The sequence below is a fragment of the Mirounga leonina genome, unplaced genomic scaffold (assembly GCF_011800145.1).
Source record: "Mirounga leonina isolate KUSES-001 unplaced genomic scaffold, KU_Mleo_1.0 Mir_166, whole genome shotgun sequence".
Taxonomy (NCBI): Eukaryota; Metazoa; Chordata; class Mammalia; order Carnivora; family Phocidae; genus Mirounga; species Mirounga leonina.
Genome location: NW_023270418.1, coordinates 26551500 through 26567018, shown reverse-complemented (window position 1 = coordinate 26567018; position 15519 = coordinate 26551500). Strand labels below are relative to the sequence as shown.

Here is a 15519-nt window from a genome sequence, read left to right as displayed (position 1 = left end):
GATTTTAGAAAAGATGAAGTGATAGATATGGGATAGATAAGAGGCGCCTCTGATAGGGTGATATTTGAACCAATTTCTGAATCATCAGGTGAGATCAGCCACACCAAAGCCTGGGGCAAAACTGTGCAGGCCAGCACGATACTTAGTACAGAGATGTCGAGCAGGAATAGACCTTAATACTAAATGCTGGGTATGAGCCAGGCCTAGCACTAACGCACCTGTTCCGCATTCCCTCCTGTATTTATGTATTTATGTATTTCTCTCTCACGTATTTCTTATAATGAGCTATTGAGGTTGGTATTGAATATGAGGACACTGAGTTTGGGAGAGCTGAAATCACTGGCCTCTTCTCAGCCTCCAGCTTGGTGGAAGGTGTCACCCTGCACCATGAACTGTTGATTTTACCTCTCCAGGCTTTCATGAGAAGGACAAGAAGCCATACTGCCGGAAGGATTTCCTAGCCATGTTCTCACCCAAGTGTGGCGGCTGCAACCGCCCCGTGTTGGAAAACTACCTTTCAGCCATGGACACCGTCTGGCACCCGGAATGCTTTGTGTGTGGGGTCTGTACACTCACTTCTCTTTTGGACTGAGGGAAAGTCAAGAGCCTTCCTTTCTGAGGGGCAGAACAGCAACTGGGAAAAGGGTCCACAGCTTGGGGTGAGGGATTGATGCAGGCCTGGTAAAGGAGGCTGGGGGCACTGGCTCATGTCTTTTGCAAGTGGGTAATATTCTCGCCTCCACTGGTCCGGTAACGGGCAGGAGTTTCAAAGCTGCAAGTTTTACTTGGCTGATGTTCTGCTTCTTGACATCTGCCCCTTTTTCTTCCCCTTTGCTCTATGCCGCAGGACTGCTTCAGCAGTTTTCCTTCCGGCTCCTTCTTTGAACTGGACGGACGTCCCTACTGCGAGCTCCATTACCATGAGCGGCGGGGCACGCTCTGCCACGGGTGTGGGCAGCCCATCACTGGCCGCTGCATCAGTGCCATTGGCCACAAGTTCCATCCCGAGCACTTCGTCTGTGCTTTCTGCCTGACACAGCTGTCAAAGGGCGTCTTCAAGGAGCAGGACAACAAGACCTATTGTCAGCCCTGCTTCGTGAAACTCTTCCCACTGTAATCTCAGCTGAACCCACGGTCCCCACAGATCCCCTACAGAGTTTAAACCAGGAGGGGAAGGAGTATACTTTGTTGTTACTGCTCTTCAGCTCAGTGGGCGTATAAAGTAAAGGTAATGAACCTGTAGTTGTTACATGGCTAGGCTTGTAGTCTTAGGTTTTAGATTTCCAGTCTTGTGTTTTTTCTCAATCAGGTACTTGGGTTTAGATCTGGGTCCTGTTGCTCGTGCCTCTACAGGTGCATCTTCCACATGCACACATGCATTCCACCCCCGGTTTCCTCAGATTTCTCCCGTTTCCACTCCTGCGGTGGCCCTCTTCCCTGGGCCTTTTCACACCTCCCTCATTTCCCCGTGACTCACTTTCCCATGACCAGTGCATTATCCTCGCTGTCAGGAATCCTGATGCCCCTCCAAAGCTCTCTGCACCTCTCTTCAGTGTACTTCTCTTTTTCAAGAGGAAGTAGATTTTAACTGGGCTACTTTGAGTCCTGACATCATTGATAAATAAAACGGCTTTCAGTTTTAATGTCTTACAGTCATGTTTGGAGATAAAGTGCTTCCTGTGTTACATACTCAGCACTGTGTGCAGTTAAATCCATATCATATCTCTTGTTTACTTCCATACAATAGGCACTTTTTCTTAATCGAAAGGAATTGAAAGGAGGGACTCCTGTTCACTAACTTTTCTCTTAGTTTGGGCCCATAATATTCATTTTATTTTGTATTTTGAACTGAGATGATTGAATCATCTTAAAAGGTGGCAAAGCCTCTTAAAATTGTTTACCCAAAGTGAAAAACCAAATCTCCACTAGACACTTGAAAATTCATGTTTGTATGCATTTCTACAAACTCATGAAATTGTGTATATTGAATAAGTTCAGTTTTTCTCTATATCAGTTATATCTCAATAAAGCTGTTTTTAAAGAATGAAACATACATCTTCCTCAACTTCACAATTATCTCAAAAGACAAACAAGATGGCTGTTTTATCTCTAAAGAAAGTTGCTATAAATGATCATTTGATAATTTCCAGTTTGGATTAGGAAATCTAAGCCCCAAAGGAAATCTCCATTTAATTATTTGTTCCTCTGCAAAACATCAAAGTATATTTGTAGAAAAGCTTGTCAGTTATTAACAAATCTTTCTCATGTCCTGTCTCAAGTAAGCTTCAGGAGTCCTGCTTCCCCGAAGGATATTGATAAGATCTGTACTATGTCTTTCTTACCATGGCCTTAAAATAATTATGTGACTATTTTATTTTATTTTTTTAAAGATTTTATTTATTTGACAGAGAGAGACACAGTGAGAGAGGGAACACAAGCAGGGGGAGTAGGAGAGGGAGAAGCAGGCTTCCCGCAGAGCAGGGAGCCCAATGCAGGGCTCGATCCCAGGACCCTGGGATCATGACCTGAGCTGAAGGCAGATGCTTGATGACTGAGCCACCCAGGCGCCCCATGTGACTATTTAAAAAAAAAAACAAAACCCAGAGTTTAAGGTACTGAGGAAAATTCCTTCACCAGGGGTATTTTTAAAAATAGGACCAATTTATATATATATATAACAGAGTATTATGCAGCCATCAAAAATGAAATCTTGCTGGGCGCCTGGGTGGCTCAGTTGGTTAAGCAACTGCCTTCGGCTCAGGTCATGATCCTGGAGTCCCGGGATCGAGTCCCGCATCGGGCTCCCTGCTCAGCGAGGAGCCTGCTTCTCCCTCTGACCCTCCCCCCTCTCATGTACTCTCTCTCATTCTCGCTCTCTCAAATAAATAAATAAAATCTAAAAAAAAAAAATGAAATCTTGCCATTTGCAACAACGTGGATGGAACTGGAGGGTATTACGCTGAGTGAAATAAGTCAGTCAGAGAAAGACAAGTATCATATGATCTCACTGATATGAGGAATTCTTAATCGCAGGAAACAAACTGAGGGTTACTGGAGTGGGGGGTGGGGTGGGAGGGATGGGGTGACTGGGTGATAGACATTGGGGAGGGTATGTGCTATGGTGAGCGCTGTGAATTGTGCAAGACTGTTGAGTCACAGACCTGTACCCCTGACACAAATAATACATTATATATTAATAAAAAAAATAGGACCGAGGGGCGCCTGGGTGGCTCAGTCGTTAAGCGTCTGCCTTCGGCTCAGGTCATGATCCCAGGGTCCTGGGATCGAGCCCCGCATCGGGCTCCCTGCTCCGCGGGAAGCCTGCTTCTCCCTCTCCCACTCCCCCTGCTTGTGTTCCCTCTCTGGCTGTCTCTCTCTCTGTCAAATAAATAAATAAAATCTAAAAAAAACCAAAAACAAAACCAAAAAAAAATAGGACCGATTTAATGTCTTTAGACTGGTATAGGAACAGGTTTCTTGGAGAATGATTCTTGTTAAACGTGATCACATCTGTCTCCTTCATGGGAATGGATCGTAAGGGGGTTTTGAGAATTACAAGGAAGCAGTACCAGTTAACAAGAACTTCAACATAGCCAAGCTGTGTGGGAGTTTTGTGCAGGGAGCTGTCAGGCCTCCTGCCCTGTTTGGTTGAGACCAGACTCAGCAGAGTATTCCTTCTTCCAAACACCGTCCTTACAGTAGCTGCACTCTATGATGTCATGTGCAGGCGCCAACATGACAGCGTTCATGGCTGTCTTGGCACTTTGACAAAGTTCGCTTGAGGTTGTAGCCCTTAAGAAAGAATGTCCAAAAATAATAATAATAAAAAAAATTAAAAATAAATTAAAAAAAAGAAAGAATGTTCAGGTGCTAACCCTTTTCTTTTTTAAGGATTGGCTATTTTGAGATATGGGCAGAATCTATAGACTTAAAAAGCCAGAGAAAAGGCAGTGTTGACCAGGTGCAACTAAGAAGTGAAGACTTTTTCTCCTTACAATAGTGAATGTAAGTGGTAATATTTGCTCAAGAAGAGTTGCTGCATTCAGGGCGTTTCAGCAGCAAGGAAACCATTCACAAGAAGTTTTCCTTAAAAAAAAAAAAAAAAAGAGGGGTGCCTGGGTGGCTCAGATGGTTAAGCGTCTGCCTTCGGCTCAGGTCATGATCCCAGGGTCCTGGGATCGAGTCCCGCATCAGGCTCCCTGCTAGGTGGGGAGCCTGCTTCTCTCCCTCTGCCTCTGCCTCTCTCTCTCTCTCTGACTTTCATGAATAAATAAATTTAAAAAATTAAAAAAAAACAAAACAAAACGAGAAATACTGTTATTCAAGCTGATTATCTACCTGTTTACTCTTGGTTCCAAGTAACTTCTAGCCTTGAAAAGATAAAATCTACCTTGAAGGAACGGGGCTTTTCCACCAGTGAGCACTATATATCTGTATCTATATCTATATATCTATATCCACATATATATTTTTTTCAAAGATAAATTTCTCCATTCATTTGGCCAGTTATTCTTTGGGATAAATATAGAGTACTCCAAGGTGGAGGCCAACAATTATTTTTCTGTACAAGTTCTTCTATAGTGGTAGGATGTCTACCAGCCACATGCTGTCTCTTTCATCATCAGTAGAGGGAGGAAGAGCCCTTTCTCCAGCTTTGCAAGTGAAAGTCCTAAGATTCATCCTCACTTGGAGTAGCTTAGGTCATTACTCACCAGTAGTTTTTACTGGGAAAATGGATTATGCAGCTTGGCTTAAGACAAACCATACCATTCCTAGAGTTAGGGGCAGGGCTAAGTTCCTGAAAGCACAAGGGCTGTGTGCAGGAGATGTGAATACTTTAAAAATCTGGGTACTGGTAAGAAGGGGGTAATGAATCTCAAAATTGAATGACTATATGTATTTAAAAGCAAAAATATTAAAATATTTCTGAGTTTCAAGGTAATACAGAAGGTAAACAAGCAGATATTTCTAGTGCCCCAAGGGAACATGTCTGAGAACTTAACAGAAATCCAAAGCAGAGGACAACCAGGAATGATGGTGTCATGAAGAACAGGGGGCAGAAGTACTAGTCTTCGTTGGGACCCTAGAGATACAGCATTCAGAAGCATCAAAAGCAGCTTCAGTCTGTGAATCTGAAGAGGGAGCTCTTCCAGCTGAAATGAAGATGAGAAGGAGTGACATCTTTCTTTAGGGGCAAGTGTCTTGGGCACAAGCAGGTCCCTACTAAGAGCAGTGGTGACAGCCACTCACACCCAGGGCTGAAAAAGTGACCACCTGCCCCCTAAATCCTGTGGAGGCTGTGTTATCAGGTAGAACTCACTATTAGGGCAGCACCTAAGTGCTGAGAACCCAGAGCTCAAAGGAGAAATGGAAATCTACTGGGATCCACTGGATGAGAAAGAAAGAAATCTCAGATAAGAGCTGGGGCTTGAGTTGTGCTTGTTACAAATGTATAACTTTGCCAGGAGGCAGCAACATCTCAAATTTATTCTGTTAGAAATGAGACAGTTTATGTAAGAGCTTTCTCCTTCCTAGATATAGTAAACACACGGTACCTAAATTAATTTTCTGTGGGAAGATATATCCTAATTGCATTTAGGTTCACAGATCGTGGATTCTGGACAATTGAACAGACCTGCTGGCATCCTGCTGAGCAATTCTTCTTCCTTCCTATTTTGAATATCACCACATCTCAACAAAGACTGTATTCTAGCAGGAACACTTTGGCCTGGGATAACTATTTCAATTCCACTGAGACGATATCTCAGGTCACAAGTGCTGATGGAAAATCTTCTATAGCTCAGCATGAGCAGACCAAGAAATCAAAGAGGACTTGACTTCCTTTGAACTTGACTTAAAGTATGTCAACTTAACTTAATTAAACCTAAGTTATGTCCTATGACTGGACATAATTGGGGATGTGAAATTGAATGGGAGTACCACATTGCTCCCATCTCTGGCACGGGTGGTTAAGTGGGGCTGTCCATCCCTTAGCTCTTGGGATGGACACACATCTCAGGCCTGACCAGTAAGTGTACTTTGTTCTGGACCAAGGTGATTGGATCAAGAATAGTCGTGTGACCCAAACAAAGCCAACTGGATTTTCCCAGGACCTTTGCTGGGTTTATTGGGAAAGAAGTATTCTCATTTTGTTGAGATTCTAGCTCTGACCATAATAAAAATCCATCTCTGCTGAGAAATAGCTTTATGGTCACTTACGGGGAGCCTGCCTGAGAGAAAGAAGCCAACACAGAGGAAAGAATTGCTGAGTCATGAAGAGGCCATGCTTCAGGGTGCCTGGGTAGCTCAGTTGGTTGAGCGTTGGACTCTGGATTTGGGCTCAGGTCATGATCTCAGGGTTGTAAAATCGAGCCCCGAGTAGTCTCCATGCTCAGTGGGGAGTCTGCTTGGGATTCTCTCTCTCTCCCTCTGCCCCTCCCCCCCATTCTCTCTCTTAAATAAATAAATCTTAAAAAAAAAAAAAAAAAGAGGCCATGCCTTCTTTTCTTGAGCCACTCAGTCCTACCATATTAACACCTTAACCCCAGACTGGGAAGTTACGTGAGCAAATAAATCTTTTTTGCTTATACTGATTTGAGTTGGAATACTATCACCAAAGAATTGTGTAAGCAGAACAAGTCTCCTTTATAGACTTAAAGTCTTGTGAAAGAATGGATAAATGAATGAACAAACCCAAGAGTGACACTCTATGTACATTGCATGTCACCTTGCAAAACTATTAGACAAACATCTGATCTTCCCAATGCTTTTTACATGAGAGCACAAAGAAACACTTTGTATTTTAAGTCTGAGGCATCCTGTGGATAGCTGTATACCTAAAATACAAACTTCTTGTTCCTGTCCCAAGTTGTTAGTAAAGCTGAGTAATGTGTATCAATATCTCTAAGGGGAAGGAGGGAGGAGAGGGTGCTGTCATTCTCTATGCAAAAATGTGTTCGAAATCATGTTAAATGTGCTGCTTTATCTAGTGCTCATCCATAGAAAACTATTATAGCTTTAATGTTAATGTAATGCTATGTATTTATAAGGAAAATAATTTTAGAAAAATCTTGATGTTTTACTTGCAAACAACAAAAAAAGAAAATTTAGAAAATTTTAGGAGATTGGATTTACCTTTAACCTAAAAGTTGGTACTTGACAGAAATTGGGTTTACAAGAGGTTGAGTTTGAGGAAGAGAAAGAAGGAAGACATTTATAGTGATTCTGAGAGGCAATCTTAGGATACTTTTCAGTGCTTTGGAGGTTGAGGGTGATGATTTTCATTATGTTCAATGACACTTGGAAAATATGACTTTCCCTCTCCAGGTGCTCTTGCATTTTCAGACATGAGTTAAGAAATATTAGAGGCTTAAAAATAAAGTGAGGAGCTTAGGAGAGACATTTTCCTAAAATAATCTGAAAAATCTGAAAAGCAGGGCAAGTGGGAGGGGAGAAAATTGTAGGATATATAAGGGAACTTGTGAGTTAGACAAGGTGAAATTTCCAGAGCTTCCAGCAAAGGAAGAAACATGGGTAAGAAGAAAGTGACATACAACACACTCTCTGTGAGGTAAAGAAAGGCAGTGAGGATGGCGGGGGCGGGGAGTGGGTTGTCTGTCACTCACTTCGTCCCCTTATACAAACTGCCAGGGGAAGCTATCACTTATTCTGGAGTGTCTCTGAGTTTGGATTTTCCTAGAAGTGGATCCTGAGGCTAGGATTTGTGTGCAATAGTCTATTGAGGAGGGGATCTCTGGATTTATAGGTAGGAGAGAGGGGGAAATGAGAGAGCAAAGGGAAGCAGGCCAATTCACTGTGCACTGATGAACAGGTTACTGCTGCGTGCGGGAAGATGGAGTTCAGTGTTCTTGAGGATCTCTGGAATTTACTGTAGGACCCATGGGATGTCAACCAGTGCCCGTACCCCACCTCTGCGTCTTCTAGCCTGCACCACTTTGCAAGCTGGACATGTTTCTGTGGGCAAAGAAAGACCTTCATCAAAGTCACGGGTGCTTGAGCACTTTCAAAGAGCATCAGTGTGCACCCTGCAGCAATGCCAACAGATACGGGTGGGGAACTCACAGCGTCTGTTGGGGAAGTTACGAAGGGGTGAGCATATGAGCAAATACTCATTAGAGAGTTCTTCTGATCACTGATAATCATAATACTTTGAAACAATACTTTTGTTTGCAAAGCTTCAAAATATTCCCAGCTCTGGGAAGATTAATGAATTTCATCTAGTGTAGTAAGTGGTAGAGGGGATTGAGAAGGAGAGGGGGCAAGGATTATGATTTCCAGTTCACCTATGGAAAAAATGATCAATTACACGAATAGGCCAAGATCACTCAGTTTTAGCGATAACACTAGAACCAGACCAAAGTTTGCCTCGTCTTTGCCTGGGACACTCACTGGCTCTTAGGCTGGGGCTCTACATCAATGATTTAAAGCCCATCTCAGAAATATGGCCCTGGGCGGTACATTTTCAGGAGACAAGGGAGGGCACCAGGGCAGGAAAGTGATCCACTGCTGCAGCCTGGGCTGTTTTTGGTTATGGTATCAAGAACAGTAGCTTTGGCACCAGACAAATCAAAGTTCAAATGTTGATTCTTCCATTTAGCAAACTGTGTAAACCTTGGTTAAGCCACTTATCTTCTCCAAACCTGTTTCATAATAGGCTAAATGTGGGGAATAATACCTCCCACGTGGGTTTGCCATGAGGATTAACCAAGATAATAAGTGAAAAAAGGGCTTTGTAAACCACCCTAAGCCATACATAAAAGGCATTGACAAAAGGGTCCAAGCCACATGAAGTCAACATCGCTTCCATCTCTGGCATTGCCGTGGAGACTGTGAAACCATGGCAGGCTTTTCGTTCTTTCTGTATGATTTTAGAAATCTTTTTTAAAGCTCAGGATGAAAGCTGATGGAATTGAAAATGCTGGGAGATTAGAAGAGCTTGAATTTGAGCCCATAATCTTCCTGTGCAGCAACATATTGACAAAGCAATGCTCTCGAGTGAGTGATTTCCACTGCGCAGGAAATCCATCCCGTTAGCTGCTTGCCACAGATAGAAAACAGAGAACCTGGGTTGAGGAAGCAGAGCCACAGGGAGGAAGTTCGGGAACCTTCCAATGTTATGATTTTCACTGCCTGTCATTGGCCTAATCATAATTCAAGGGAAATACCCAGGAAAATCCTTATCATCATCACTTCTATCAGTCTGCTGGGACTACCATGACAAAACACCAGACGAGGTGACTTAAACAATAGAAATGTGTTTTCTCACCGTTCTGGATGTGGGAAGTCCAAGATCAAGGGGTCAGTAGGTTTGGTTTCTCCTGAGGCCTCTCTCTCTGGCCACTTTCTCACCGTGTCCTCACATGGCCCTTTTGCTGCGTGCCTCTCTAGTATCTCTTCCTGTTCTTGTAAGGACACCAGTCCTATTGGATTGGGTCCCCACCCTCTGACTTCATTTAACCTTAATTACCTCTTTAAAGACACCTTCTCCAAACACTGGGGACTAGGGCTTTAACATAGGAATTTTATGGGGACATGACTCAGTCCAAAACATTACTTCAAAGAACACAGTGGCAAAGATACGATTCTACATGCTTTCTGATGGCCAGATCGGTGGTGTCGCTCTGTTAGCTAATCCCAAACTCACCAATGGGCAAATTTTGGTCTTTTTTTTTTTTTTAAAGACACAGCTTACTATCTCCACAGGTGATGAAATTCCAGAGCCACCGATAGGCAGGTAAATACAGACCTGCTAAATGTTTAATATTATCAAGCATGTGTGACTGGAGCATGGTTCTGAGGCTGTCGACCACGGGTCTATCTTCCTGTCTGTCTGGATGAGGGTGTGATTTTGCTTGGCATGAAATGCCACCCTTTCTGTCTTCACTTCCAGAGGCTTCCTTTCATTCATTGAACACAATTCTTTCACTCTGCTTCTTTCTAGGTTGAAATCAAACTTGCTCTCTGTTCAGATTTTCATTGCTTCATCCACTACTTATTTTTTTAACAGATGCAGTTCCCGTTTTAGTTTCTCACTTTCTGCTCTGAGGGATGAAAATTTGTTCTTCTCCAAAACAGCTACTCCCTTTTCCACATTAGCACCCCGAGATGTTATTTGCCGAAGAGTGATCTCGGCTGCATCTTGGTGACCAATCTTTGACATGATATTCCTGTTGGCCTCCATGGTCTTGACCGATGTATATATAGTACATAATGATTTCTGCTTGTTGTGTGGTGATCGCATTTTCTTTGAGTTAACACAAGAAGTCATGGTTCACTTGCGACGACCTTGGGAGTGGGTCTTGCCTTCGGGTGTGGGTTTCCATCCAGCTCTGCTGCTTGCTCGTTCTGTTACCTCGTGCAGCATCCCTTGAGTTTTGATCATTTGTTCATTCATTTCATGAGCATGAACATCTCTTTTGAGATGTTTTGTGGAAAAGAAAGGTGCATCAGAGAGGTAGCTCTAAGGGTAACCTGAGTGGAGAAGTATTTTCTAGATGTTTGTATGCTGAGAGGGTGAGGGCTGCAGCAATGGGGATGCTGGAGCTTAAGGTGAATATTAAGATGAATATGGAGATTTAAGATGAAAATTTAATTAAACCAAGTTCTAGAGGAGACAGATGAGGTGGAGGCAAGAGCCCAGATGAGAGTGTTATCCTTAGGAAGGAGGATGGTCCTATCTTCTATGTGTTTATATATGCAAATGGGCTGTGATACAGAGGATGGATGTTGGTTTCCTTTTCAATGGTGGGAGATATATTTCAAGGCACCAATTTAAACTGTTCCTTTTTATTTTTCACTAACAAATAAGCCTTCAAGGTTTACAAACTTACAAAGAGATAATTTTCCATTTTTATCCCCCCCTTTTTAAGTAGGCTCCATGCCTAACGTGGGGGTTGAACTTGTGACCCTGAGATCAAGAGTCTCATGCTCTACCTACTGAGCCAGCCAAGTGCCCCTTTCCATTTTTATTCCTAGTGAGAATCACATAGTGCTGTTTTTAAACTACCGTGTCTGGTGAGTTAAGGACAAATTTTTCATAAATGACCCCTCAAGTGACATTTCTGTGCCTAGGTCTCTGTGTCTCATCCAATTTATTAAATAGAGAATCCGGTGGGATTTACACTGTCTACGCCTGCACTGTTCTAGGTTCCAGGAGGTAGCCTAGGAGGAGTGAGACACAGTCTCTCTCCTCAAGGAGCTTGAGGAAGGGTGGGTTGCACATTCAGTCCTAATATGAGCTTGTCCACACAGGATAATTTCTTCCCTGACAACAAGGTCATGAAAGACATAGGGACATGGGGTGGGAGAAGCGAAAGTAGAGATCTTCCTTGACTTACAATGGGGTCACATCTGGATAAACCCATCTTAAGTGGAAAATACTGTAAATGTACGTAATACACCTAACCTACGGAAGATCTTCGCTTAGCTTAGCCTACCTTACCTGTGCTCAGACACAGACATTAGCCCCCCATTGGGCAAAATATTCTCACATAAAGCCTACCTTAAAATAAAGTGTTGTCGGTCTTATGTAATTTATTGAATTCTGAACTGAGAGTGAAAGACAGGATGGTTGTGTGGGTAGAGAATGGTTGTGGGTATATTGATGGTTGGCGCTTGTGATGGTGGGGCTGACTTGGAGCTGTGACTTGCAGCCCTAGCCCCGCATCCTGAGAGAGGATTGAATAGCATACCACTGGCCACAGGAAAAGAGCAACATTTAAAATTCAAAGTACACTTTCAACTAAACGTGTATCACTTTCACACCATCATAAAGCCAAAAAATCATAAATCGAGCCATCATAAGTTGGGGACTGTCTGCATTAACTTCTGAGAAAGGAAACAAAAGGAGAGAGAAAATGTACAGAACTAAATATTATAAGGCACTTTGGGAAAGTGTTATAAATAGAAGGCCACATGGGTTTTCCATAACCCCAGAGAAAAACTTCATGGTGGAGATGGCTATAATTTGAACCTACCAGTGAAAGAGATAAAATTGAGCATTCCAACCGGAGAGAAAAGCATGAAGTAAGGCAAAGGGGGAAATGTGCATGGTGTGGGAGTTGGAGAAAGGAACTCATCTGTTGAGGATCTTCTTTGGACCGCCCACTGTGGTAGCCGTTTTGGGGTTTGTGAGGATAAGAGGTAGAATACACAGTGGTTATGAAGAGAAATCAAGCTGGAAATGTTGGTTGGGTCTAGTTTGCTTTGAACGTCAGGAGGCAGAAGCTGCACATTATCCCATGGGCAACAAGCGAGCCATCATGGTTTTGAACATGGTGGATTGAAGAGAGTGGGAGGCAGTGGGGGAGGGGGACTGGCCACACACGAGCTGAGGTTCCAAGCTTCCCATGCACGCTCCATCGTCCCACTGGGTTTTAGTTACAAAGCACAGATTCGAAGATAAAATTATTAATAATTTGAAGATGGGAACTGCAGAGCATTAAACCCCAAGAATGGGGCCCTTCTTGGCACAGGGCCCTGCGTGACTCCACTGGATGTTTCTGTGAAGCTGGCCCTGGAGTGACCTTTAAGAATATTGTTTCAGGGGCGCCTGGGTGGCTCAGTCGTTAAGCATCTGCCTTCGGCTCAGGTCATGATCCCAGGGTCCTGGGATCGAGCCCCGCATCGGGCTCCCTGCTCCGCGGGAAGCCTGCTTCTCCCTCTCCCACTCCCCCTGCTTGTGTTCCCTCTCTCGCTGTGTCTCTCTGTCAAATAAATGAATAAAATCTTTAAAAAAATATATTGTTTCAGTGGAAGGGGTAGGGTAGTTGAGAAGCTCAGGAAATTCTGGGGAATCAATGGATAGACACAGGCTGGGAATCTTAAAGCCCTGGGTTTCCATTATGCTGCTAATCAGTGGCATGGCTTTAGGTGGATCACTTTCACCTGTATGAGTCTGTTTATTCCTGGAGAAAATTAGATATTTACAAAATAACACACATTTATACGGTGCTTAGTATTCCGAGTACTTTGCATCCATTAACTTAATTAATTCTCACAAGAACCCTGTAATGAGAAAGCAAGGAATGGAGAGGCTAACTGACTTTATGAGCCTTCCAGGCATTAATGGGGAGAGCTGGGATTCGAACCCACGCAGCTGCTCGGGGGGCTGTGCTTATCTCCTCTGGGCTTTGGTGTTTTGTGTATCATAACACCCAGTGATCTCTAAGTTCGTAAAATGTGCTGACATAGGCTGTGTCCATGAAATTAACTTTTTAGACAGACTAGTAGCTTTTTTTTTTTTTTTAAGATTTTATTTATTTGCGAGAGAGAGAATGAGAGACAGAGAGCATGAGAGGGAGGAGGGTCAGAGGGAGAAGCAGACTCCCCGCCGAGCAGGGAGCCCGATGCGGGACTCGATCCCGGGACTCCAGGATCATGACCTGAGCCGAAGGCAGTCGCTTAACCAACTGAGCCACCCAGGCGCCCCAGACTAGTAGCTTCTTGATTCTAACTTAATGAAGACCAGCTCTCTTTCCTAGCCAGCACCACTGGGAATGGCTCACCACACGGAAGGCATGAAATGGCCGCAAGGTGGCAGCATTAACTCAAATATGGAAGGAGAGACACCGCTGCCTGGGCTTGAACTAGCCCCCCGAGTCAGAATTGGCCCCTTTCTTGCCCTTCATTTTTCTGAAAACCCAAGGGATAACTATTTGGATGTGAAGCCACTATTTAATCTTGTGAGGAGACCAACTGTTGAAGGAGCCAGAGAAGTCAAAGCAGACGTATTCCCTGGGACTCAAGGGTCTTCCAGAGGGAAAATGAAGAGGACACGTTCAGTGCTGTGAGAAACTGATGCTCAGAGAGATCATGTATCTGAAGTATCCATTCAGTAAGCAGCACATTCTAGGTCTCTCACTCACCACTGCCCAGGACCATTCCACTTCACCATGACAATAGTCTTCATTTTTAGCTGTTAATATTTTTTAAAATATTAAACACTGATAAAGGAGAGTATTAAATTATTTTATAGAGCCAGGTGTTTTGGCTAAATTGTCTCAATTGTTAGTGTTGGTCCTAGAAGTGAAGTTTTCTCTGCTTTCCTCCTCCCCCCTTCTGTATTCTCTCCCCTTCTCTTCCATTTCTTCTTCTCCTTTCTTTTTTCCTCCTCCTCTGCCTCCTCCTCTTCTTCTCCTCCTTCTCCCCATCCTCCCCCTCCTTCGTCTTCTCTTTCTCCTCCTTCCTCTTCTTCCTCTCCTTCCCCCTCTTCTCCTTCTTCTTCTCCTTCTCCTCCTTCTTCTCCCCCTTCTTCCCCCCTTCTCCTTCTCCTCCTTCTCCACCTCTCCCCCCTTCTTCTTCTCCTTGTCCTCCTTCCTCTTCTTTCTTTCCTTCACCCTCTTCCTCCTCTTCCTCCCTTTCTGACCTCCTTCTCCTCCTCCTCCTCCTTCTTGCTCTTCTTCTTTCTTCTCTTTCTTTTTCATCTCTCCCTCTTCCTCTCTCTATTTTCCCCTTGGTTGCTGTATTGATCAAATAAAATAATAAGGAGGACGTCTAATCTTCAGAGTTGGATGTGTGGATCAGGAGATTAGATGCTACAAAATTCCAAGAATCGTGCAAAAACTCCTTGGTCTCATTTGACCTAACTTGCCACTTACTTGGCCACTTTGTATTTCTTTTTTTTTTTTTAATAAGAATTTTTTTTTAATTTGTTCTAACGGGAAATTTTTCCATGAAAATATTTTCATGAAAAAAGTAAGTAAATAAACTTAATTTATGTGGCCGACTTTACTGGAACAGGCATTTGTGAGACCTTATGAGAAATAGGACCCTTTTCTAGATTCTGAGAGCTTCCCTGCTCTTCCACACTGACTCCCACAGGAGCTATACTGCATGGTGTAAAAGTACATAGACTCTGAGTCAGACTGACTTGAGCATGCCCTCACTGGAACTACAAGATGCTCCAGGTTTGTCTGGTATATTCTGATTCTAAAACCAGTCATTTCTCCAAGGAACCCTGGTTCCTTCTCTTGGAAAACATTATTAGAAAACAAGACCTGGGCACCAGGTATATACTGAAGTTTTCGTATCTGTAAAATTGGAAAGGAAATGCATTTCTTACAGAGTTGTGTGAACTTTAAGTGAAATAACATATGTATGTAATAAGGGCCTGAACCATAGGAAGCACCTATTATCTGACAACTCAGGATAGAATCCTTTGCTTCCTCTAGGCTCCATGTTAAAGCACATTGAAAACCAGATTGATTGGAGGAAAAAATGTCCTGAAAGTGTTTTGATCCACAAAGCTCCTCGAAACTTGGAGCTCTTCAATCCGAGCTGAGTTTAGGTAGTGGAGATTCTGATGTTTACCATCTGTATTTGGCATTTAAAAAGTTCTCCCCATTTAGTCTTGGAGAAAGAACCCACAAGAAATCTGTGGGCTGAGGAGGGACAGTTGGACCGTCCAGATCCTTTGAAGACATTTTTGATGGAACTTGAGATCAATACTTTTCACCTGTGCTTGAAGAACTGGGGCTCCCCCGGGCCTGAAGCCTCTTC

At 43.4% G+C, this 15519-nt stretch overlaps 1 protein-coding gene across 1 annotated transcript in view; it reads left to right on the top strand.

Annotated features, from left to right (window-relative positions):
• Positions 1 to 2049, top strand: part of LPXN (leupaxin) — a 41490-nt gene extending 39441 nt beyond the window's left edge. Inside the window, exons 8-9 of the mRNA XM_035012913.1 lie at positions 414 to 562; positions 848 to 2049. Of these exons, the coding sequence (XP_034868804.1) occupies positions 414 to 562; positions 848 to 1117 (419 nt within the window). The 3' untranslated portion in view covers positions 1118 to 2049. The remainder of the gene's footprint in view (positions 1 to 413; positions 563 to 847) is intronic.
• Positions 2050 to 15519: the final 13470 nt, after the last annotated feature.